The sequence below is a fragment of the Trichoderma breve genome, chromosome 4, assembly GCF_028502605.1.
Source record: "Trichoderma breve strain T069 chromosome 4, whole genome shotgun sequence".
Taxonomy (NCBI): domain Eukaryota; kingdom Fungi; phylum Ascomycota; class Sordariomycetes; order Hypocreales; family Hypocreaceae; genus Trichoderma; species Trichoderma breve.
The window spans coordinates 4,649,446-4,675,285 of NC_079235.1; the positions used below are offsets into that span (position 1 = coordinate 4,649,446).

The 25,840-nt window shown below is 46.1% G+C and overlaps 6 protein-coding genes across 6 annotated transcripts; 3 read left to right on the plus strand and 3 right to left on the minus strand.

Annotated features, from left to right (window-relative positions):
- Window positions 1-183: 183 nt before the first annotated feature.
- T069G_07697 (ankyrin repeats (3 copies) domain-containing protein) lies at window positions 184-1,500 on the minus strand (the record flags this gene model as incomplete). The annotated part of the gene is made up of 1 exon (XM_056174907.1): window positions 184-1,500. The coding sequence occupies one exon, from the start codon at window positions 1,498-1,500 to the stop codon at window positions 184-186; it is 1,317 nt and encodes a 438-aa protein (XP_056028486.1).
- A 792-nt stretch (window positions 1,501-2,292) lies between these two features.
- On the plus strand, window positions 2,293-4,020 carry T069G_07698 (glycosyl hydrolases family 43 domain-containing protein; the record flags this gene model as incomplete). The annotated part of the gene is made up of 1 exon (XM_056174908.1): window positions 2,293-4,020. One exon carries the CDS (start codon window positions 2,293-2,295, stop codon window positions 4,018-4,020), a length of 1,728 nt encoding a protein of 575 aa, XP_056028487.1.
- A 6,826-nt stretch (window positions 4,021-10,846) lies between these two features.
- On the plus strand, window positions 10,847-12,998 carry T069G_07699 (fungal specific transcription factor domain-containing protein; the record flags this gene model as incomplete). Its single annotated transcript, XM_056174909.1, has 5 exons — window positions 10,847-10,915; window positions 10,977-11,658; window positions 11,708-11,900; window positions 11,952-12,459; window positions 12,528-12,998. 5 exons carry the CDS (start codon window positions 10,847-10,849, stop codon window positions 12,996-12,998), a joined length of 1,923 nt encoding a protein of 640 aa, XP_056028488.1.
- A 590-nt stretch (window positions 12,999-13,588) lies between these two features.
- On the plus strand, window positions 13,589-14,569 carry T069G_07700 (short chain dehydrogenase domain-containing protein; the record flags this gene model as incomplete). The annotated part of the gene is made up of 2 exons (XM_056174910.1): window positions 13,589-13,846; window positions 13,940-14,569. 2 exons carry the CDS (start codon window positions 13,589-13,591, stop codon window positions 14,567-14,569), a joined length of 888 nt encoding a protein of 295 aa, XP_056028489.1.
- Window positions 14,570-15,714: 1,145 nt separating this feature from the next.
- T069G_07701 (alpha/beta hydrolase family domain-containing protein) lies at window positions 15,715-16,719 on the minus strand (the record flags this gene model as incomplete). Its single annotated transcript, XM_056174911.1, has 3 exons — window positions 15,715-15,994; window positions 16,061-16,308; window positions 16,378-16,719. 3 exons carry the CDS (start codon window positions 16,717-16,719, stop codon window positions 15,715-15,717), a joined length of 870 nt encoding a protein of 289 aa, XP_056028490.1.
- A 559-nt stretch (window positions 16,720-17,278) lies between these two features.
- On the minus strand, window positions 17,279-25,840 carry T069G_07702 (AMP-binding enzyme domain-containing protein; the record flags this gene model as incomplete). Its single annotated transcript, XM_056174912.1, has 3 exons — window positions 17,279-17,452; window positions 17,507-19,689; window positions 19,810-25,840. 3 exons carry the CDS (start codon window positions 25,838-25,840, stop codon window positions 17,279-17,281), a joined length of 8,388 nt encoding a protein of 2,795 aa, XP_056028491.1.

Below are 25,840 nucleotides of genomic sequence, written 5' to 3' on the forward strand. Positions count from 1 at the left end.
TCTTGCATGTGGTATGTGATTGCTCGCATTTGTCAAGCCAATGTTTTGCCAGTTTGAATGCTTCCGGGGAACTTGTCTCAGCCGTCCTGCCGTTATAGTGGCATGTGTTCAAGATTGTATCCTCTGCTCCGTAATAAATTGTTAATCCAGTCACATAAACATGTCATCAGAAGCAAACCGTGGTTACTCACCATCTAAATGGGTTAAATGAAGAACAAAATTGAGAGAGGAGCCCATTAATATGCGCACCATGTAAAATGAACTTCCTGGGCGGATAAGCTCAAGAGCTACTGCTCCGACCACTTCCGTATTAAATTTTTCGATCTCCGTGTCACCCTTCTCTCCCAGCCAACGGCGTTGATAGCTCTCCTGCTTATCAATACCATCGGCTATCATACTGCAAAGTGGACAGCCAAGACGAGCTGACTCTTCCAAATGATCCCGCAGAGAATAAAGCTCAAACACAGAACAGTCACCATATACGGCAGTATCGTGACCTTCGGATCGTGTCTCGTATGTTGGACAGGCCCATGATTGAAATGCAACGCACTGCGAGCAGAAAGGCTTTTCTTTCCCTTGGAGATCCTCTACCTGACCAATTTCACACAGCGTGTTAAAAAAGCTCTTGATCAGTCGGCCACTCGTAAGAGATATGTCCATATCCCGATCACATAGGATTCCCTGGATGTCCGGCGTCGAAATAATCCACCAGTACACCTCCAGTAGGTCCTGAGAAGGAAACAGCTCCCGATGAGTCGATGCACAGAACAACTTGCGTGCCATGATACGGAGCTCGTCACGGAAATGCGACTCATAGCTGGCTACACTAGAAAAGTGGCCGCCGTGCTTGAGAAGTACAGCTATCGTAGGACCCTGTTTGTCTAGCAACGCAATATCCAAAGGTACCCAACCTTCTCTTGAAGCACAATTCACATCAGCGCCAGCTTCAGCCAGTTTCTGTACCATGCGCACATCCGCAAAACGTATGGCTTCGTAAATTGGAAGAGTATTCACTTCCACTTTTTCATGCGTATGCCAGTAGGTCGTCTCTTGGAAGGTTGCATCAACAACTGGAGCGTTCAGATCAGCGCCATGGTCAATCAAGAAGTCCACTGTCTTATGTTGATGGTTGTGAACCGCTTCCATTAACGCAGTTCTACCCAATGCGTTATGCAGATTGATATTAGCGCCGGAATTTAAGAGGAGTTCGGCAGAAGCATAATCTTCCAAAAATAAGGTCAGATGGATTGGAGTATTCCAGCTATACCATCTGTACTTATTCTCGAGCCATTCCTGCTTTAAGTCTTGCTCCGTCCATATCGTATTGGGATCTATCGCGGCCTCCAGGGCGGCTTTCCACGCTGCAACATCATGTGGTACCAATGTTGTAGAGTACTCTTTTGGCTGCTGCGGTTCTTCTCGCCACTTTTTTTTCTGGGATTTTGACTTGGAGCGAAATTTAGTGGTGATGCCACCAGGGCCCAGTGAATAAGTAGGCATAGTTGGATATCCAGAATAAAATGCAGGTAGGAAGTGTTGATCGTAAATAATTAGAAACGGACAGTTTTTGTAATACGTGTCCCCTCTTGCCTTCCTGGCAGTTTTGGAAACCCCGCATTAGCAGCAGGGACTGTCACTATTTAGCAGACAGGAAACCCCCGACGGATTAATCACTCCTTCAGGATTGGGTGGAAAGTATAGAATTGTGACTGGGTAGGATGCAGAATTACAGAATATATCGTGACTTTAGGCAGCTGCCAAGATAATCTATTAAAAGCAACAGGCAGTATATCTTATGTAAAACAGCAGATGTGTGATGCACTAGAAATTTTCGCGTATTCAGTAATATTAACCTGAGTAAATAAATTTGTACAATATCTAGGCCATTAATTTGTGATTGACTTTCTTATTTTCTACCTTGATGTATCAATAGGTGGTGTGCAGAATGCGGGGAAAATAGATTGAAGATTAATTGCCGATCGATCGCTCTTTAACAATTACACCACAGTTGCTCAATTAGATGCTTCTTGCTTGCGCGATGTAGCCATAGAATAGCCGTTATCTTTCCTATTGGTTTATTATTTCATCCGGATCGTCTCTATATAAGAGCCTAAACTCGTCTTCGGAATATTCTTTCGGAGTTTCAGATCGAAAGCATGTCCTTCGATGTCTTTCTCAGTGCGTTTATAAGGGTCAGATAGTGCCCCAAAACTGATGAGTTATTGAGGATCGCATTATGTGTATATCTACTCAAGGCAGCCTACAAACATGTTTCTACGCCATATCAAAGCAATGAGATACTGGGGTTGCTGTCTTACGCTATTTGGCTCAATTGCACAGACAACAGCACACAATTCTTCTTACTTTAATCCCGTCCTCGCCGGCTGGCATTCCGATCCCTCATGCACTGTTGTTGATGATACATTCTATTGTGTTACATCGACTTTCATATCTTTCCCTGGGCTCCCTATTTATGCTTCTAAAGATTTGGTCGACTGGAAGCTAGTAAGTCATGCCTGGAATCGTGAAAGCCAGCTTCCCGGCGCCAGTTGGGGCACCCCGGATCAGCAAAACGGTATGTACGCAGCGACGATTCGACACCACGACGGTGAATTTTTTGTCATTTGCCAGTACTTGAATGCACCGGAGGGCAACATCGGCGTTATTTTCAAGAGCTTAGATCCTTACAGCAATGTTGCCTGGAGCGATCCGGTACGATTCAAGCCTTCGAATATCGATCCCGACTTGTTCTGGGATGACGATGGTAAAGTCTACTCGGTAATGGCAGGGATCACTCTCCAGGAGATTGACCTCGAGACGGGGGATTTGAGTCAACCGCCTCTAAGCGTTTGGAACGGCACCGGTGGAACATATCCTGAAGGACCCCACCTTTATAAGAAGGATGATTGGTATTACCTCATGATCGCAGAAGGTGGTACGGAGCTCAATCATTCCATTACAATCGCACGGTCACGGAATATCAATGGTCCATATGACAGCTACGTTAATAACCCTATCCTCACTGCTCGAGGTACGGATGACTATTTCCAGACTGTCGGCCATGGAGACCTCTTCCAAGACCAAGAGGGCAATTGGTGGGGAATGTGCCTCTCCACACGTTCTGGTCCAGACTGGAGCATCTATCCTATGGGACGAGAGGCGGTACTCTTCCCAGCAACGTGGAACAAGGATGAATGGCCAATATTGCAACGCGTAAAGGGAAAAATGAACGGATGGCGCTTGCCACCGCGAAATCGCGATATTCCTGGAACGGGGCCTTTCAATGATGACCCTGATCGATATGAATTCCGTCTAAATAGCACAATCCCACCCAATCTTGTATATTGGCGTGTCCCACGTCAAGATACCATCACCACCTCGAACAATGGCCTGCGGATAGTACCAAGTCGAAGCAATTTGACCGGCGTCATTGCTGCCTCAAATTCAGAGGCAGACCTTTCATTGAGTGGCCGACGTGGTCTCTCTTTCATCGGCAGACGACAAACACATACCATTTTTGACGCTAGTGTTGATCTATCTTTCTCCCCTAAGGAAATCGATCAGGAGGCTGGTGTTACCATGTTCCTCACCCAGTTTAATCACGTTGATTTGGGTCTTGTCCTTCTTCAAAATGATGATACCGCCAAGCCGAGTCTCTTTCTTCGCTTCCGAGCTGTCAGTGGAGGTTCCACTGTGGACTACTTATTGACAAGACTGCCAGACCATTGGGGAAACGGCTCTTTGCGTCTCGAGATTCAGGCACATAATACAACTCATTTCACGTTTTCAGCTATGCCATCGTCAGAACCACATAACAGAATCACGGTGGGTGCTGCCTCGGGATCACTACTAAGTGGAAACACAGGTCCATTTACGGGAAGTCTAGTCGGCATGTTTGCGACCTGCAATGGAGCTGGGAATAACAATACCTGTCCAGATGGGGGTAACGCTTATTTTCAAAATTGGGAATATACAGGAATAGCTCAATATATATCCAATGAAACGGCTATCTTACTATAGTAGTGGTTATATAGTAATTTACATCCTGAACTGTTCCATTTACTTTTGCACAATGGAAACACACCCGATGCTGCACGCTCAGTTACTAGTATGCTAATGCTGACATCCAATACAGACATCGCATACCCTGAGTTACATGTTACAACTTCATATTGCTGACTTCTTACTCTCCAGTTACTCAAGTAATCAGCGGAATAACCCTATTAATACCTCATTTAGATGGGATTTCCCGCCTTCCAACCAATGTGATAATTCATTGATATGAACTGAGCCGTTCAACCTTTCTCAGGCTTCGTTGGAGATTGGTGAGTACTGAGCTGAAAGCGCAAATAACTACACAGAGGCGTAGATGGAGCTATTACCAGAATCGACATTTTAGGGAGGATGAATGATTTGCACATTGACTTCCTATTGTGAATGTACATCGCAAACGCGCCGTGCTAGTCAGTCATTCAATGTACATAAATTAGTGATGAAGTCCCTTAGGCGATTGGTTTCTGTCTCCGGCTGGTACTTCTTCTCTGGGTCAAGCCGGGTTGCCACATCCTCACACCATCTTGCAGTCCAACCCAGCCTCTACGGCTGCAATCTCGCCCTACACTACTTTTTACGCAAAGAAAAACTAACGCAAGTTTCGAACCATCACTAACAATACGATTAGTTCGGTTTTCCATTGGCGTGTGCCCATATTTATCTTCTCCTGGTAGGAAATCGTCTTGTCAGAACTGATACAGAGCTCGCACAATAATATCACACGAGCACACCACCGAACGTAAAGCGGTATTCCTTGCCATATTTCGCTGTGTAAGAAAGCAATAGCATCTCACCCAACGTTGCTAGCGCGTTCTGAACATCAGCCGCACCTCCCTCTTCGGCAACTTTCTGTGCTTTCAGAAATAGGGACGGGCATGATACTAGGGGGTATAAAGAGAATGGAGCGAAATGGAGGGAAACAAGGCAAAATCAGACATGAAGTGGTTTAGAGGTGATTCGCTATTTGTGGAATAAGTCCTTTGGGAAAGTAAAAAGTAAATCCGTGCAGGCAAGCGTCAAACCCTTCTTAGCACTGGCGACACGTGAGAGCTGTAATAAAATGTATCCAAGGCCAAGTTTCTCTACTTCACACCTAGACTTAAGAGGTACTTTGTGCTTAGCAAATTCCCGCCTGTACCTAAGCATCAGTATTAAATCCGTTACGGATTATTTTGAGACAGGTAACGCACTGTTGACAAAGTACGAAAGGTTTGGCCTTCAACTGGTTAATACAACTTGCTTTCTTGCAATTATACTTACAGGTGTCCAATATAACGCGCCCCCCTTCTTATATGACTTCATAAGTTTTGACAAGGCCTCCTCTGCTTCAATATGACGAGATGAAGACACACTGCCTTCCTTACTAGTACCAATAGATCTTAGAAGTTCATTATACCCACACACATACGTCCTTGTCACAAGAGGCACCAGCGATTGAGAGAAGCAACCCACTCCAACATCTATACCAAACATCCCTTGCTCTTCCAAACGGTTCGGTATTTCCTCAATCCACCTGTGCACAAGCGTCATTATTCTCAACAAGGTGATTAATAAGGCTGCTGACTTACTTGGAATCTATTTTCATAGACTGCAAAATTGAACTCATTATTTCCCAAAACGCGACAGCTTCTACTCCAGTGGTCAGAGTCTTTCCTATATCCGCCTCATCCCATTGGAGATAACCGCCAGGTTCTACACACAGTTGTATTGTCAGAAGACTTATCCAAAGGACGAACAAAAAGCCAAACTCACTTAACAGCTGTGTTGCATGGTGAATCAAACGATTGGTTTCGTTATTTCTCACAATGCACGACCAGAGTCGCATATGAACTACATCATATTTTCCAACAAGCTCCCTAGGGACTTGGCTGAATGCGTCCATAATAGACAATGTGACATTGTTGGGCAAAGCAGACTCATGAGGAAATTGGTCATCCGATATATCAAAGCCATCCAATTGCACAGTTGGAGAGCATTGAGACGCCACATCCAGAAGCCATATGCTTTCACAGTTAATGATTGATCTAGTCATGTAATGATGAGAGGACTAACCCTGTCCCTGTTCCAATTTCGGCGATCTTCATGTCGGGCGACATTGGTATTTTCGGATTTAGTGTATAGCCATTATACATACTAAACAAAAGATGTAGTGAATCTAGCCTAATGAGATTGAGTAGCGGCTTTACCTGCGTCCCATCTTGAAAGCTTTACGTACCTAATAGATGCGTTCAGATCTCGCCCTAGAACATAGCTATCAAATGTTGCCATAGTTGAAGATAACAATGTGCAGGGGGGAAAAGGGCGAAATAACTCGGGATATTTGTTTAGTGAGAGTAGCAGAGAAGTTAATATTGGAAGCTGCTACCTTTTATAATATTTCTAGATACAAAAGGCATGTAACCCACGACACAGACTGGTCTTACTGATATTAGCCGCATCAGCTGATATAAGCTGAGTTATGACGAAGACTATGACCTCGTAGTCTGGCAATACGCCACTGCGTAAGCTATTGTTCAAGCCGGTAGCTTAAGTATTTGAGTCTGAGAGTGCGAACGAAATGACCCGCTGGGGATTTGTAAAGGGATGCATAAGCTTACAACAATTAAGAGCTTAAAGTTAATATATCGTCGTGGCTAATGAATTGATGAGAGCCCGGCAAATACTCACAAGAGGCATATATTAATCGTGGCTTGTCTGCTTTCCTCCCGACATCTGCCTGTGTGTTCTGTTTCTATCCCTTGTCTTTGCTATAGTCAATTTAGCCCACGCTGACTAGGTAGACGAGATGACCTTGATGAAACAGAATGGCCTTGGTCAAGCCAGATGCTCTTAATCTTACTAGATGAGCTTCATCGAACAAGATGCCCTTGATGAAACAGCATGATATTGGGTCCACTTAGATGAGCTTGCTTAATCTGGGCGATCCTAGCCCATAGCTGATATTGAATAGCTGACCGTAATTTTTCGGTAGCTGTATTGCATAATTCAGTTTCCATCTTTTTCACGTTCTTTAGGCTAGCCTTCCACTAGTACCAAACCGAGTGAGAATAGTCGGACCTAAAGCCTCCGAAAATGTTACCAAACAAAATTACGCCTTGTCTTTGTGTCTCGTAGACAGTAGCACTATCAAGAGATTCGAGTAGTTAATGGTTAGCATCGGGATACAATGCTCCGTCTCTATTTACCATTGAACTTGTTTGCCAGTCTTCTAGAACTCTATAAATAGGTAATGGTGGGACTACCTGAACCATGTAGTACATATTGCATTCACGATCAACATGTTGAATACTCTATTTAACTGTTATGCATAGCCAACTCAGCTTGAGCATATGTCAATCACGGATCTTGAAGTAGTTAACTTCTGTCGCTTATTTACATACCAGTTCAGTATTTTTACAGATTGTATTAAAGCATTATTTCCCATAGAGACACTTGCCGCAACCCAATCATTTGGCCACTGTCTGCAGGTCATTCGAAAACGAAGTGACTAATGAACATCTAATATGCTTCGTCTGTATTTGGCTTAGTAGAGATAGGGATATCCCTACTAACAATTCGTCTCTTCTCCATCTACTCATTGAAGAAGCCGATAATAACTTCCCATAAGTTAACTTTCATGACTTGGTGGGATCAGGGTAGCCAAACCTCTACTTCTTTAAACAACGCCAGCGCAATTAGACTCGATCTTGCTGTTTAATCAGCAATTGTTGCCCCCTCCTGGCGCTATCTACCAATTATACCTGCCTCTTCATTTACCGCGCTTTTTGTTGTCGTTCAACAATATTCCTACCTTGATTTCAATAGGATTCATAGACGGATATATCGGTATATTGGAGGCGCTTCCAGTCGCAAACTAATTATGAACATATCATCGAAGATGGCCCACACTAGGAACACCAAATCCTCAAAAAAGACCCAGTGGCTAAAAGAGGGCTAGTGAACGGATAACATAACGTCAAATCCTCTGAAACTAGCTTTCCCTTCGTTGGAATGCTGCACATTCGAACCAGAACGCTTCCTGGGCTCACCAATTCACGCGACAAGTGTGTATGCATGGTATTGATAGACAACGCAACGCTCGGTCGAATCGCTTATTTCATGTTACATTGTGCGCCTCGGCTCGATATATTGGAGGAGGATCCATGACAAGGACATCCAAGGACGCCTTTAAGTACTATTCAACACCATGCGTTGTTAGAATCCTTAACCAACTGCGCTATTCATTTGAACGTACCTGTATCGAGCCTTCTACGCCATTAGATATGCCAACTATAACTTCGACGGCATAGCCAACTTTTAGCAAGCAGGAATTCGATGACGGCCGCGACTGCATGACAACAAATATTCCCCAGGCTCCCAGGTCCAGCTCAAAATGCTCCGAGTTAATCGGCACGGCCCCTTTTATATTATTGCCAAGTCGCGTATCTGCCATGCTTTTCCATGTATATCGTAACAGAGCAGATATCGCCGCCTGCATTTGTATTTCTACACTCCGGACGTAGATATGAGCCCCTTGCATTAACTCTTGCGGGGTATGGAGCACCAATCTCACCGGCGTCCCCCGTCCACGAGTTAGAACTGGTGGCTCTGGCAGAATTACCTCCATCTGCAAGGACGGAGAGTATATAGGCGGATATTCAGCACGGCCAAACCCAACAAGCTCTCGGGAGGCACTTTCGAAGTTTTGGCTTAGCTTGTCGACGGAAAGTGCAACAATACAGGATGCTGCGAAGTTGTTGACAACAGGGTTACAGCTGAAAGGAAGTTCCTGCCTGACTCTATTAGTTCGGGTTATCTTCCCGACGATACGTCGCTCCACTGTAGCAGATAGCCAATAGGTCGATTTTATCTGGAGTTTCCCATCATTGGCCGATACTGATGACGGTAGCTGGCAGGAGTTCTCGCACGCACAATTAAGGGTAAGCGGAAACGTGAATTCTATGGGGCACAGAAAGACGCAGTTGCCGACATCATCATTGACAGATGCTGATTGCAAGATTTTGAGGTCCTCGGATTGTTCAAACAGCTAAATGGTGAGTTAGCAACATAGAGGATAGTTTGATGATGCACCTACTATATGATTATACTCATTGGTACAATAGGTGTTGACATCAGGATAGACTTTGACGGTCAATCTACCTGTGAGGGTAATGATTCTGAGCCAAGACTCTTATATCTTCAGTCTGCACTACATTACTCACCAAAAAATCTTGCTTTGATCCTAAAGAGACTTTTAAAAGAACATCCCCGTATCTCTAATATTCCTCGCAGCGGATCGCCTGGACGGAAAGAAGACGGACCATTTTCGTCGTCTATTTGTAGTGCTAACTTCATCGTTGCAGTGGCAGGTTAAAGTGGCTGAAATATTCAAGGCGATGGTATCTGCAGTAACGCAAAAACGAGATTTTGTGATTTGCTGTAACAATTGATTTCGTAGGTGATTGAGAACGAACTCTACCCTTTTCTAAATAAGCTATGAAGTTTTACCTGTGACCTCTGTTGTGCATTTGTGACATAGCTGTCGGCTATACCGGATATACAGGTTAGGCCTCAGCTTCTTAGATGAATCGACAAGAACGCTCTTTTGACCGCCTGATTTGAGTAGCTAATGAAGATGTCATAACTTAATTTCAATTCCATATGCAACAAAAATGGGGATCTTGGTATCATTATGACACCATCACCCATCTCCAACACGATTTATTTAGCAATTGTGTCATCTATAATATCAGGGGCATGGCTGTCATGTATTTTGTTGCTCGCAGTTAGGATGCTTGAGTGGAGGTGTGTTTGGTGGGGTAGTCGGCAATGTATACCCTCTGAGGCGAAGCTTAAGCTCAGCGCGTAATATGGCGGCGCAGATGGTACTTCCTCTAGGGAAACTATTAAAGTCCCTCTCATTCCAGGCTTATCCTTTAGCTAATAAGAAAGGGCGCCGAGTGTCGAAGGTATTTAGTTATCTTTACTGCTCTCTCCGTTCTGCATATTCCCAGAAGACCCTCAGCTGCGCCATGACTTTAATTAGGTGTATTTCATCTCAGTCGTAGTCGCTATCGTCGATTGAAGGCATGAGAAGGCAGTCAGGGTATTTGCGAAATCTTCGGTTGATGGAGGAAATTGGACTTCGGATTGGAAGTAGTACGTAATGTCGTCTATTGAATCATGGGCGGCTGATTCTACTTAACTGCTCCTACCTGGTAAAGACTCATAGACTGTATTTGCTCGTACAGATTTTCTTAATGCATGCGTCATTTCGCCAGTGTGGTATCCCGTAGCCTGTGCAACATTCTCTGACTTCTTGCCATCCCATTACTTATAGTAGCATTGCAATTATTCTACCATGCGAATAAAGTTACCAATGGAACCTAGTATATTTTACATAGCATTTTCTTGAATTTACACTCCAGGCCATGGTGTGGCGATGACGTTAAGGACCGAATGATCTAGCTACGCTTTGACGCCAGCCTTCCCCTAATGGTGTTCACATGCGATGACTTTTGCCGGTATTTCCGCTTGGGACAAGTCTGCTCAAGCGAATCCATTTATATTGGTCGGAAGCACATGACCATTGTGGCTGGACATCAAGCGATTTAAAAATTGCAACATACATATCCGCTATAAACTTCTGCTCGAAAATCATTGATGAAATTTTGTGAAATATAGCACGCCTGTTGGGAGCGTTGTTCAGGCCTATGCCCGAATTTTTTATTCCGACATTTCCGATCAGCAGAGGCGAAACCCCTACCCCTCCCAAGGATACTGCGTTGAAGGGAAGCGAGCGAAACCGTGAGGTATGGATATCGAACACAAGCGGAAGCGGGTTGCCAAAGCCTGTCAGAAATGCAGGTCCATGAAATCAAAGGTAAACAGTCACGGTGCAGCGGCCTAATTCAACATTTCCATAGCTGTTAATGTTTTCATAGTGTGACGGACAACGGCCGGCATGCAGTAGATGTCAGGGCTACGGGTATACCTGCGTTTACCGCTTGCAGCGCCCTCGATTGCGGACTGGAACAGACGACCGCTTCAACCATAGCATTTCCGAGAGGCTACCGGACTTATGTGATGCAATACAACTACAAGAGAGATTGCTGGATCATGTTATTTCTCTCCTACCATCTGGTCCGGAACAAGAAGCGGTCCTTCTGAAGAACGCAAGTGTCAAATCGCAGCTTGACAACGCCATCTCTAGCACCAAGGCTGAAGTCTTACCGCAGGCAGTGGCTAGCGAGTCTCGTAGCAGATCACCTTCCAGCCATAGTGATCGGTCTCCAGGCTACTTGGGCGAGGTTAGCGATATTCGCTTTGTTAATCTCGTGAAAAAAATTCTGCAAACCCAAGATGGGACCGCGATGACACAAAATGATTTTGAGAGCTACGATCAAGGCGAGAGCTTATTACCGTCTAATAGGCCCTCTTGTCCCATCATCCTACTACCTGTCTTTGAGGAAGCTAAGCATTATATCAATGCTTTTTTTACCACCATCCATATTGCTTACCCTTTTATTCCCGAGTCGCCTTTCATACAAAATTATAAGGCGCTAGAAAGTCATGACACTCCCCAGGTTCAGAGCTGCAAGAGTATCTTCGAGACAGCGCTATCATGTTAGTTATGTGTCCACAAATCTTTCTTGCTCTTATTCTAACCTTGCAGATACAATTTGCGCCATTGGGGCTTATTATAAAACTTTGCCTGGCAAGGACGAAACCGTAGGTATGCTGCACGAGAAACTTTACTCATACGCTTTAACTCTAGCACCAACTTCCAACATGGAACGATCACTCGGTCACGTCGTACTTCTTTTGGCGAGATGCTTCTACCTCCTGGTTGTGTGCAAGACAGAAAGGTAGGTTCAATGCGTTCGTCAGATAACACAAAGATGTATTAACAGTCATAGTTGTTGGACAGTACTTGGCCAAGCAGTTCGTGTAGCTCAAAGCATTGGGCTGCACATAGAAAACGAGGAAGTAGACCATATAAAACCCGGTCATTCCCCAGAGACCGAAAAACGGCGCCGCGTGTGGTATTCCATCTATGTATTAGATCGACTTCTTTCATTACAGCTTGGTCGCCCCCCAGCGATCCATGATGATGATTTCAACGTCCCATTACCCACAAGAGCCAGTGACACCGAGATTGATTGGGCAGGCGAACTCATCGAAGAGAGAGACAACAGTGATGCATCGTCGGGAGACTATTTCCTCGAAGTAATTGCCTTCTCGGGAATTGTCGGGCGAGTTCTCCGCAGCCTATATCGTCCTAGGAGAAGCCATTTCGCCTCGGAAGATTTGCTCACTACGGAAGACCTCGATCGACAACTTGTGGAATGGAAATTAGCCCTCCCGAGAGCTCTTCGTTTTGATCTAGGTCATACATTTGAGCAACTACAAACGTTCAAGAGACAGGCAAGTTCTTTTACCTCTATGATAGAACTCCAGACACTCTCGCAGTCTCAGTTTCTAATCTTTGATAGCGAAACATGCTGGCCATAAAGTATCACCATCTCAGGGCTCTCATCTACCGCCCGTATTTGTGTCACCCGCTTCTGATGCACCTGGCCGATCCAACTGCCACCATTAGCCAGCTAGATTGGCCGCTGATACGCTCGTACGAGAAAGCATGCATTTCGGAAGCACGGGAGACTGCACGGTTGCTACATGGGATCTCCAGCAAAGAGGAACTGGTTCATGGATTCCCATGGTGGCAGATGATATCATGCTTAGTATGCGCTAGCTCTATCTTGCTAGTATCTAGCATGTTTGCCGAAGCAACGCTTGAATTGTCGTCCGAGTTTGATACTGCCGGGCTGTCTGACGACGCAGAAACATGTCTCAAAGTTTTCGATGCCCTCAGTATAAAGTCACCAGGAGCGAGGATCGCGCGAGATATGATGAAAGCTTTGAAAGACTGCGGGGTGAGGTTTAGTGAGTATAGCGCCGGATAATGTCGATATATTTGAAGTGCTAAATCTTTTGCAGAAGACGCTAGCAATGGCACTCCGAGAAGTATTCAAGAGGCTGAGAAATCATTTGACAACTCTCCAGGATTTCAGAGCCATATATCTCATCCAAATACAGTGTCGACTTTACCTTATACCAGCGATTACGGGCAACATTTACCCATGCCGGGCGGCCTGGCACCAACAAATTGCTACTGGCCGGCGGAAATAGTAGACTCGATGACATGGTCGGCGCAGTTTTTTGATTTTGGTCATTGAAGGCGGATGTACGGATAACGAACCGGCATTTATAGCCGGCGCTTAGTAATTACCTACGGTCCATAAGCTACATGATGGCGAGATGAGAGGGCTAAGATCTAACAGGCTACCTACATGGTATGTTTTCCGCTCACCCCGCCATTTGTTTTCCGTCTTCTCTGACAAAGTGACAGACGTAGAGAAAGTTGATCTCTACGATCCAGTTTCCAAAATCGCATAGCCTTGGTTCTGGGCATATATACATTCTACCTATCTATGCCCAGAATCCTGCGTTTTGTTTAAGCTGCTCAGTTATTTATATTACTTCATTGCCCAAGATGTACTCTTCCCGCATTTTTGCATCCATCGGCGCTGTTACGGTTGCTGCCCTCGCTATCAACGTCCTCTCCGCCGTCAAGGTCTACATCCTTCCCTCAAAGCTGAAGCGATATGCACATGTTTCAGCCGATGGCAAGCATCCGTGGGCCTTGGTGACTGGCGCATCAGACGGCATTGGCCGAGCTTTTGCTGAAGAGCTCGCGTTACGGGGCTTCAATATCGTTCTCCACGGCCGCAACCAGACAAAACTTGACATGGTGAAGTCGGAGCTGCAAGAGAAACACCCAGAGACTTTTTTTCGAACTCTTGTCGCAGACGCCAGCAAAGTGCAGTGCGTGAATTGTCTGCAGGGCGGAGAGAACGAGTCACAACACCCGCTAGACTTCAATGCTATCAAAGACGCGCTTCAAGACTTGCACCTCACAGTCCTGATCAACAATGCGGGTGGCGGCGCCAGGGATCCCGTCTATCTCTCGCTGAGCGACAGTTCTGAGGAGCGCATTACCGATAACGTCACCGTCAATGCATTGTTTCCTCTGCATCTGATTCGTGTTCTTCTTCCGCATCTGGCGCAAAATTCGCCTGCCCTGATCATGAACATCAGCTCCCTAGCTGACGCTGGGCTTCCCTTGCTTGCCTCTTACAGCGCAAGCAAACAATTTTTAATGACTTTAACGCGTACTATAGACCTGGAAATTGCGTTCTCGGGCAAAGCAGAGATTGAGTGCTTGGGGGTCCGCGTTGGTAACGTCACTGGTGTATCGCATAATAGACAGTCTCCGTCAGTGTTCACGCCATCAGCCGAGACAATGGCTCGAGCGGCGCTAGATCGTGCCGGTCGCGGGCACGGGGTTATAACCGGCCACTGGGCGCATGCGCTGCAACAGGCTATGATGGATTTTATGCCTACGTTTCTAGCAAGAATTGTTATTCTTAATACCATTCGCGAGAGGAAGGAAGCCGAATTAAAATCGAGCTAAAATGTCGTTTATTCGATACGTGGCATTGAATAAAAGATATATGTCCTATTGACAGCCAGATGATATAGTTCTGAACGGGTTTGATCAATATTAAAAATTCTACGCGAGGAGTCAGCTACCAACGGTAGAATATACCAATTTCCAAAAAAACAAGAAATAAATTTGTTTAACCGTTTGCGTAAACCATAAAGGCCCATGTTAATATATATGTAACAGAACGTATGATTTTATTCTATTGCCAGAGTACAACTCGAGTTATGTAGGGTAAGGATGGGCACCTCATCTAGCTCTGTAGCCGTGTGAGAGTAGCGTTCTTGGAACTATTCTCTTTCTGCTTCTTGTGGTACCAATCACGTTTGCAATCAGGGTAACCGGAATGGGGGCCTGGTCAGCCATTGTTATCTGCTACTGTACACTACGAAAAATGTACTGGTTATCATTTACGATCATAATGGGAATCTGATCAAAGATTTAAAATTTTTTTGCCACAGCTTGACTTGCTTCGTTGTTCTCTTGTGTATTACTGTCTCCATACACCTACATTATGATTGAACGCTCACATTTCCACATATCCGCAATGACTTCAATATGTTTCAGAGTGGAAATCACGTATGCAATGACCAAGTTCAGAAAACATAGCTACCACTTTGAAATGCCCTAGGAGACATGGTTTTGTTGATGTTGGCTGGGTGAACTCATACAGGAGCCTTACCGATGGACAGCAGAGGGAGCCATCTTGCTGAGTAAGTCCCTACACATGATTTAGAAACCGGAAACTCATGGATAATGAAAGATTGCGTTGCCGGCTAGAGATTGAAACATGCACGATGAAAGAGTTTGCCGATGCAAGAGATCGAGAAACAGTTACCCCAGACCGGTTCTGCCTTTCTGCATACCATTGGCTTAGAATATTCTAGTATCCTGATGCCAGCCCATGTTGGGAGATTTGTCGGCGCCGTCTAATTATACAAAAGTTTCTTTTTCAAGGCCATATTACAAGGGATGACAGTTGTTCATTGACAATGAGTACATACTATCCTTTGGCGCACGGTTCGTCACACCTATTCAAATATGCTTCCAACTTATAATACTAAGCAACTGTTTACAACCATAGTAATTTCTTCATAAGTTTCTGTTTTCCGTTTTCAAGCCAATGTCTTCAAGAATTCAACAATTCTCTCTCCTAGCCATTCGCGAGCAGAGTCCCGTCGAACGGTATGGCCAGTATTCGGTATCAAATCTGACAAAGGACTAACTTGAGCTCCCGCCTCTTGATAAAGCTTGTTTAATCTTTTCTGATCAACATGACGTGGTACATTCTCGTCTTTTGCAGAATGCAGAACCAGCACGGGTTTGTCAAAGCGGCTCCAGATTTTCTTTATCGTAGCATTATCAAGATCAGAGGAAAAGTAATCCTCATCTCCGCTAAACCGAAAATTGTTAGTAAATGGGTGTAATATTTTGTGGGTTGATATGATTGCAGCTACACACCCCTTTGCCAATAATGATCTTAATCTGTACGCTGAGACGGCAAGCCCTAGCGATGGTGGGATGACCTCTTTTGGAGCAATGTGGTCTGCTTTACCCTCTGCAATCATCTGCTCCGCAACTTGTACGCTCTTATCTGTATCTGGAAACTCCAGCTTAAATGCTTCACGATCAGAAATTGGTGCTTGCAGAATGAAGCCGTCGACTGGGCTGCTGCCATGCTTGGCGTAGTTTGTGTATTCTGCACAGTCCTATAGTACCGTTAACCCTCACTTCCAACATGCTCATTAGAGAAAGTAGGCAACAAATGCGAATCATACCTGACAACCTGTAGAGTGGCCAAAAAGCACGATTTTTTCTTTACCAATCGATCTCAAATATTTGACAAGCGTGGAGATGTCGGCGACATCGTCAGCGAGCGATGCAGTGCCAAATCCCGAAAAAGAGCTTCTTAAGCGAAACTCAAAGAGGGAATAGCTCAGATTTTCTGCATCTTCGAGATATTTTGCAACAGTCCGAAGATACTGCACAGAATGTGGCCCGTCTCCTAGACCTCCGATGAAGACAACGGCGTTCTTGCGCCCAATTGAGCCCGTCTCGTAGGCTGCGTAGCCGGGACGGTAAGGGTGGACCGTAACGGAGAAGGGGACATTAGCATTCATGATGGCGATGAAGAAGGTCTGGTTTGTTTCCTATGAGTAGCATTGGAGATGTGCTTTACGTTCTGGGTCAAACGATTAAATGCATCCTACGGATGACACGATGGAATAAATACTGGAGCAGTGTAAGCAGGAATGCATTCATCCGTTGAAACGCGCTAGAGGGTCTGCTGTAGGGGTCTGGGGGGGTGTGCATGTGGAGCAACCGGGGTGTTATAAGGTATCCATGGGATGATCCATCTCAGCCCGTTTACGTGTACAACACTCACTACTCCGTACTCCGTACTCCGAACTGAAGCATTGGTTACAGGGGGTCAAGAGATCCACAGCTGACAGAAGTATGTAACGACAGATGCATGTGATTAAATTGGTGTGCACCTGGTAGCCTCGGAGGGATAAGGCAGACACTTGCTCATACAGCGAGCAGTACTGAAAGCGCCTACTACGCAGTGCCTAAGCGAATGCTCTCATTGTGATTACCCAGTGATATTTTCAGAAGAAAACAAGTCTTCAACTTAAAAGTCGATAATAAAAAACGTTCGAATAGCAACAGCATGAACGCTCAAAGCTGAATGTCCTCAACCTTGCGCAAAGGATCAGTAACGATTGCGCTGATCGCCTTCCCAAAAACGCGAGCTACCTCGCGCTTCTCATCTGAGCTGAGGAAATTTGGCCGGAAAGTTAACTTCACCAGAGTCCCGGCATTTCCATCACTTACGCGCACGGTAATGTCATACTGAAACATGTTTGTTAGTCATATATGCTCGCACAGTCTAATTGGGTGCCATACCTCGTTTGGATCAAAGGCGTCGAGATGGTTCACCGACAAGCCGTCCTGAGCTTCCCAACCCCACGATCTCTGAAAACTTACAATGCTGTTGAAAAGCGCCTTCTTTTTGAGACCTAGCATGTGGTGAATCTCCCTCAGAGGAAGATGTTGGTATGGCAAGCTGTCAAGATAGTCTTGCTGAGCAGCCTTCAAGACCTCGAGCATCGACAATGAGTTTTCAAAAGAGATAAGGCATGGTTCCATACTAATGAGAGGGCCGAAGATCCTATCCACTCGTGGAATGGGAGCGTCTCTTCCAGAACTAATATTGCCAAAGCATGGCGATAAACTTCCGGTATACAGTCTTAGAACCATGGCCCACGCAACACGGATCAATGTCGCAGTTGTAATTTCAGAAGCGCTGCAAAATTCCTTTATAAGCTCACTCGATTTAATGGGAACTTGAATGTTTTCAAAAGATGAAGAATTTTGGTCGACTACTGCAGCCGGTAAGATACAGGGTACAGCATTTTCAAGACGTCCAGACCAGAAGTCAATTGAAGCATCCTTAGACTGCGATTGAAGATATTCGACAAAACTCCTGTAAGATCCTGTCGAGCCCTGGGAATCATTATAGGCTTCCTGAAGATTCTTCCAAAGCAATTGCAGTGAGAACCCATCCATGATAGCATGACTAATGTGCAACTCCAAATGGGCTGTCGTTGCATCAATCTCGTGTATGATGAGATGGTGCTGCAATTCGTCAGGCCCGTAAGTCTCACTTATCTCATGCTGAAGTGTCCAATGAGACGTCGAGTTCTGTTTTCGTATGCGGCAAACGGATGGTATCGGATCCTTTAACACGACGTGGAATGCTTCTTTTTGCTCGCCAATTTTGGTGATCAAAAGAGATCGTAGGAGTGCATGCTTACGGACTACCTCTCTCCACGCCATCTCAAGTTTTGGAATATCCAGTATTCCTGCTCCAAGCCCTGCTCTCACTTCGACGGCGAATTTGGCTCTATAGTTGCGTGGATCTCGTTTGCAGGCTGCTAAGACACCTTTTTGAAGAGGGGAGCATGGAAAGATGTCCTCTACATCACTTGATTTGACACCAAGTCGGCTCAGATGATACTGAGAAAGTTCTTGAATATTGTCATATGTTTGGAAAGCCAGTGGAAAATCCGTAAGGGTCCAACGAGGCATAGCCGTAGGCAGCTCGCTGGACATTCTAGCCAGTGTGCCCTGTAGGATGTCGACCCAATCGCAAATTTCACTTTGATGGTTCATGTATTTATTATAAGCGACCGATACAATGAGCGAGCCTTTCTCTACTCGTGCCCCAATATCAAATAAGGCAAATCTCTGAACATCTAGACGTGCAAGAGGGTCACAGTTTCGAGGCAATTGAAGCTTCTGAAAGAAAGCGTCATCATTCTCGAGTTGCTGGTAGATTCCTGCATAGTTGAACAAAATCTCCACTGGGAATTGCTTAGCAAATTCCATGGCTCCAGCACCGTCTTTGCAGAGAGATGTGAATTTTGCCCACCCGTTCTGTGGTTGGTTGCGCATCAGATCTTTTGTGAGTCGTATTACATCATCTAGGCTAGAATTGACGTCGGAAGGCACCTGCACGGGGGACATAGTGGTGAACCAGCCAACAGTGTTAGAAACATCCACGGCATTGTCCCATGGCTCACGGCCATGGCCCTCATTCATAATCATCGGACTGTGACGATCTGGGAATCTTGATACGAATGAGTGAATGACTGCCGCTATCATGAGCTCCACTGGCCGCGTTCCGAATGCATCATTACAGTGTCCCAGAATGGCTGAGGTTGCTTGGACTTTGAGTGCAAAAGTTTTGGTGAGAATGCTGTCGGACTTATTCGAGAGGTAGTCCACTCCCCAATATTCTAGATGCCCCATCTCAGGTTTACTGGGCCTAAATGACTGCGTTTCCAACCCGATCGACGCATACTGCTCTTGAAGTATTGTCCAAGTTTGAAAGTCTAGCGATGCGGATGCAAAGTTGTCTTTGAAGGTCAAAATCGACTCCAGATCGCGCAACAGCACCCTCCAAGACACAAGGTCAACCACAAGGTGATGTATTGAGAGAAACAAAGACTGAGTTTCATCTTCATTGATGATGCAGGCTGCAATTAAGGGTCCTTTCACAATGTCAAGGCTGCCGCGACATTGAGCTATCATATTGGCGACGGATTCTTCGTTCGTTTGTTTGGCACGTATAAAAATTGACCCGGAGATATCTTGGCTAATTTTTTGTTGCCATGATTCCTCATTGTCTTGAAAAAATCGCGCACGCAGTATGCTATGCCGCTCAACCAAGGTTTCAATTGCTGCCGCAATAACGTCCTGCGACAAGTTTGTCTTCAAACCAAGGAAGAAGTTTTGATCATAAGGCAGATTTGGAGACGGTTGGAGATGCATATAGAGATTTTGCATAGGACTTAATGAGAAACTATTGCCTGTATCCTCAGACGGCTGGACGGAATAATTTGTAAGAGGACGGGCGACAGCTGAATTTGCTGCCAACTTCGATACAGTCTTGACGCGCAGGACGTCTGCGCTGCTGATGTTAATGTAAGAAGCTCGCGCTAGCGAGGAGACTTGCATGGCGGTGATAGAATCGCCCCCAAGCTGTAGAAAGCTATCATCGACACCAATATCCGATTCATTGACATTAAGAACTTGGGCCCAAATACGTCGTATCTGGACTTCCACTGCGGAGGACGGTTGCTGTTTGGGTTTTGGAGAACTTGTCTGTCGTTCCGCGCGCTGCCTTGCTAGGAGCTCCGATCCAATCATGCGGAGCTTCTTGCGATCGGTCTTTTCAGTGGCCGTCATAGGCATTTCCTCCAGATGGAAAATTGCCACCGGGATCATATATAAAGGCAAGAGCTCAGTGAGAGCTTTCTCGACCTCAGGCTCAAGACCATGCGATGTCTGGATAATGGAAGAATTGGTCTCCGCGTTTGTGCTGGTTTTCGTAACAAAAGCCACTAGTACTGGATTGGCACCGCTGTCGCCGTTCGATACAACCTCTGCTACAACTTGGACAGCATCAGCTATGCATTGTTTGACATGGTGTTCAACTTCTCCGAGCTCAACTCGTTGGCCGCGAATTTTCACTTGGTTGTCTTTCCGGCTGATGTAATTTAATGTGCCATCGTCGTTATAGCTGACAAGATCACCCGTCTTGTATAAACGGCCGCGTCTTCCAGCGTGCTTCATAGATCCCTTCAGTAGCCAGGACGGGTCTTCGATGAAGACAGCCTGTGTCTTCTCTGGGTTTCCCAGATACCCGCATCCAACAAGTGGTCCTTCTAGCAAGAGCTCACCAACTTTGCCAACTGGAACCAGGCGATTATGATCCTCGGCATCTGCAACCCAAGTGACATGGCCCAACCCGCGGCCAACATGAGGATTTCCCTCGCCATCGGCTACATCCGTGTTGATGGTACTCACTGGAGTACATTCTGCCGGGCCATACGCATTGACAAGCTGCACACCCGCTGTTACCCATGGAGTCACATCATCTCTACACAATGGTTCACCAATGGACATGATTAACTTGAGACAAGATACCTCTGTTGGGTGTAAAGTCCTCAGCACCGAAGGGGTAAGAATGATAGAATCTGCCTGCATGTCGCTGATGGCCTTTGGTAAGTCACTTTTTCGATCCTCGTCGTTGGGGATGCATAGGCAAGCACCAGTAGCCAGCGTATAGAGAATGGCAAAAATCGACATGTCGAAGCTATATGAAGCAAAGTCGAAAACCCGCCAGCTCTTCTTGTAGGCAAATTTCTTTGTCTGATGATGTATGGCCGAGGCAAAATTTATATGGCTGACCTGTGCTCCCTTGGGTACTCCAGTGCTGCCCGATGTGAATGCGACGTACAAAATTGAGTCTGGAGTTGGGCTACTCAATTGTCGCTCTGGCTGATTTTCCAGGTCGGAGGCTAGACTTGCTGAGACAGGGATGACGGTGCTAGCGAGGCGCAAGCTCAGGCTTTGGCAATCTGTGGATGAGAGGATAATACGAGCATTGACTTGCTGCACAATGACCTGTAGTCGCTGCTCAGGAAGTGCATTATCAAGAAGAACAAATGTGCCTCCTGCCTTCACTACGGCAAGCAGCGATACAATTATCCACGCTGATTTCTCAAAGCAAAGCGGAACAATGTCACCCAATGCTAAGCCAATGTCCTGCAGCCGCCACGCCAACTTAGTAGAGAGGCGATCCAGCTCCTCATACGACAAAGTGGCGTCCCAAGCATAAATGGCAGGCGAAGCCGGATCAGCACAAACTTGATCTCCAATCAAACTGTGAACACAGCGGTCAATTGCATTCGGAAGACGACCGTTCCAACTCCATATCCTCTCCACATCTTGAGCTGTCATGATGTCGACTTTCAACATCTTCTCATCTGGATTTGCTATGCTCAGCTGTTGCAAAACAGACTCAAACGACTGAACAAGATTCTGGACAAGCTGAGTTTCCAGTACCTTGGAATCAAATCCTGCATGCACTGTAATGCCGCGTGCGCCAAGTTTGACCTCGACCGTGAGAGCATAAGTATTGAGCTCTTGATATTCCTTTAATTCCCATTTGCCCAACGTCTCTTCTATGGGACTAATGTCTGGTTGGACAAGTAAAAGAGTCTGAAACTCGCAAGCTCGTTGACAGCCATCCCCTGACCTAGAGATCATGCTCAGCCCAGATTGCTCGAATGGAATCATTTCAATGGCCTGCTTCTGTACTGTCTCTAGGTAGTCAACAATCGTGGAATGTTTGTCCCACCGGACTCTGACTGGAACAGTAGCAATAGTTGGGGCGGCCATTTTTTCAATGCCAGGGATTGGAGCATTCCGTCCGGACAGCGGAACACCAAATACGACATCATTGGCATCGATCCAAAGTCCAACGGTCAAGGCCCATGCAGCACGAATCAATGAAGATGTAGTAACCTTCATCGTTGTGGTATTTGGTATCGACATGTCCCATCGGAGCCTTGAATCGATTGAAGGTTGGTGTATCGTTGGAGGGATCGTAGGAAATGGTGTCCCGCTATAGCCGTCTAAAAATCGTAACCAGTATGCTTTGGCTAACTCAGCACTCTGTCGATTTACATAATCGATAAATCCGTTAAACTTTGGAGGAGCGTCCAAATCTTGACCGCGATAGACTTTGTCAACCGAATTAAGTATTAGGCGCATAGACCACCCATCGTAAAGTGCATGGTGGATTGTAAATACAAAATGGCTGTACAACCCAACTTCGTCCTTCACGAGAGCATAGCGCACAAGTGGCACGCCCAGTGCCATTTGGTGAGCTTTGTCTGCTTTTAGATAATCTTCAAGCCCAGTGGCTGTGACAAATGCGGCAGGCTGATTTATGACTACTTGAAGCAGTCGGCCATGATTTGGTGCAATGATTCTCGTGCGCAAGATTTCGAACGCCCCAGATACCGTTTCCCAGGCCGTACGGAACCGATCTAGGTCAAGTCCCGGTGCTAGTCTCAGAATGCGCTGGGTGATGTAGTCGCCTTGCGTTATTGAAAGTGAAAAAAGCCCTTCTTGAAGCGGCGTGCATGGATACATATCCACGATGGTTTCTTCTTGAATCCCGTACAGCTTTTGCACCTCATCCAATAACAGTGGTAGATGAGAGTCTGCTGGTACAAGATGGAATGGAGAGATATCAACCGCACCATAGAATGATACTTGTTGCACAGTCTTTGCCACCTCTTCTAGAGTTGAAGAACCCAAAACATCTGCAACAGATAGACCCAGACCAATTTTTCGGGCTTCGCTAACAACTTTCATGGCCCCAAGAGAGTCGCCTCCAAGTTGTACAAAAGTATCATCTAAGCCAATACTTGAGAGTTTGAGGCGGAGCACCTGACTCCAAAGCGATTGAATCTGTTGCTCTTCGTCAAGGCTCGGCATTCGCTTGGGAGATGCACTTGTAGTTCTCATATCCGCCAAGTCCTGCAGGGAAAAAGAGCTGCCGATTTCTCGCAGCTTTCTTCTATCTATCTTCCCGGTCGGGGTGGTGGGTAGTTTTGACATTGTGAAAAACAGTGCCGGTATCATATACGAGGGAAGATTCTTTGCCATGCGCTCCTCGTTATCTGGTGTAACGGGTAGTAGTGTCGCCTTAAATAAGTCACTTGTGGCTGGAATTGATGGCAATTCAATTGGTTGAGTAAATGCGGCAAGGATAAAATGATTCGCCTTTTCTCCTCGAGGGCTGATCACATCAACCACTACTTTCTCGACGTCGGAAAGCGCTTCCTTGATTCGATACTCTACCTCTCCAAGCTCGACACGCTGGCCACGGACTTTGACTTGCGCGTCCTTTCTCGCTACATAAGATAGGCTGCCGTCCTGGTGATATCGTACGAGATCACCCGTCTTGTACAACCGTCCCTGTCTTCCAGAGGGCTTGGATGGGCAGCCTTCTAGCAGCCACCGAGGATTGTCAATGAAGGACTGCGCTGTTCTTGCTTCGTCATTTAAGTAGCCAAGCCCAACAAGAGGGCCTTCTAAAAGCAATTCTCCAACAGCGCCAACTGGCATCAGGCGATTGTGATCTTCAGGGTCAACTACCCATGTCACTTGCCCGATACCTTTTCCAATTCGCGTTGCCTCCTCTGGCGATTTCGCAATCACATTGAGTACACTTCTAGGTGCGCATTCTGAGAGCCCCAGCACATTCATCACCCGTACTTTTCCCCACCAGACCTTTATATCCTCGGTGTGAAGGCCTTCGCCAGAGAATATGACAAGCTCTACTTCAGGAATCAAGTCCGGGGTAATAAGTCTCGAGGCTGATGGTGTAAGGTGGATAACATTGGCGCGCAAAGATGCAATACTCTCGGCCAGCCTGTTTCTCTTATCATACTCGCTAGGGATACAAATGCAACCACCTGCAGTGAGGGTAATAAATAAATTGGCAATTGAGGCAACAAAACTATAGGAGGCAAAGTCAAACATCCTCATCTGGGAAGTGACCTTGTAGTGTTCCAGCTGATATGTCATAGCTGAGGAGAAGTTTCTATGGCTTATCATAGCTCCTTTAGGCGTACCTGTGCTGCCGGAAGTGAATACGACGTACATGACGGAGTCTGGGTCCGGCGCAGGTATGAACAATGGCCCGCTAGACAGATTGACAAAGAATTCGTGATTGATTATGATGACTCTGTTGAGTAGTCTCATACTCACAGACTGGGAAGATAGGGAGGAGAGGATAAAGTCAGACTGTGTCTGGTGAGCTATGGTGCGCAGCCGCTCTTGGGGGAGGGAAGGGTCGAGAAGGACGAATCCACCGCCTGCTTTAAGGACACCAAGTAATGCAATCATTGTCCACATGGACTTTTCGAAGCACAAAGGTATCAATTTATTAGGCCCGACACCGAGCTCCACCAACCGGCAAGCAAGAATAGAAGAAAGATGATTTAACTCGCTGTAGGTCAACTGCCCGTCCCATGCCTGCACGGAGACTGCATCTGGCTGCTCACGAGCATTTTGCTCGATGACGGTGTGGATGCAAAGATCCACAGATGGAGGGCGATTGCCATTCCAGCTCCAAATTGTTTCCAGGTTGCCGTACGTTACCAGCTCAAGGTCGGCTAGGATGGTAGCAGGACTAGACTGTTGGAGTTGTTGGAAAAGAGACGTGAATTGTTTCAAAGCTCCTTCGACTACCCAGGACTCGACGACATTGGCGTCAAAGGTGGCAGTGATGGAGATTGATTCGGCGTCGTGAAGGATATGTAATAGGAGAGATTGTCCCGTCCAGCCTGCTAATGGCGGTTGGAACCTTCCAGTTTCACGTGTTTGAATAATAAGAAGACTTTGAAACTCGGCGGCCTGGTGGCTTTCGGGCGATATTTTGGCGATATTATCAAGCCCTATGTACTCAAACGGAGCCATTTCCCAGCCTTGCTTATAAATGGTTTTCAAATAGTCTGTGACAGTGGAAGCACGGTTCCAGCTGATCCTCACGGGAGCAAGAGCAGTCGTCTGATCAACAAGATCATTCGTGCCATCAATGGAAGCATTTTGCTCAGATACTGTAACGCCGAAAACGACGTCGTCCGAATTCGTCATGCAACCAATCACCAATGCCCATGACGCCCGCATCAAGACTGGTATGGTAGCAACAGGAGGCTTCTTCAAGTGTATAGGTATCTCATAGGTGATTGTGTCATTGGCCTGGGAGTTCTGATCAGGCAACTTGAGATGTGGGAATGTTGCCGCATTGAAATCAGTCAAAGTATTCTGCCAGTATAGCTCTGACTGACGAACAGAATCGGGGACCGTCAT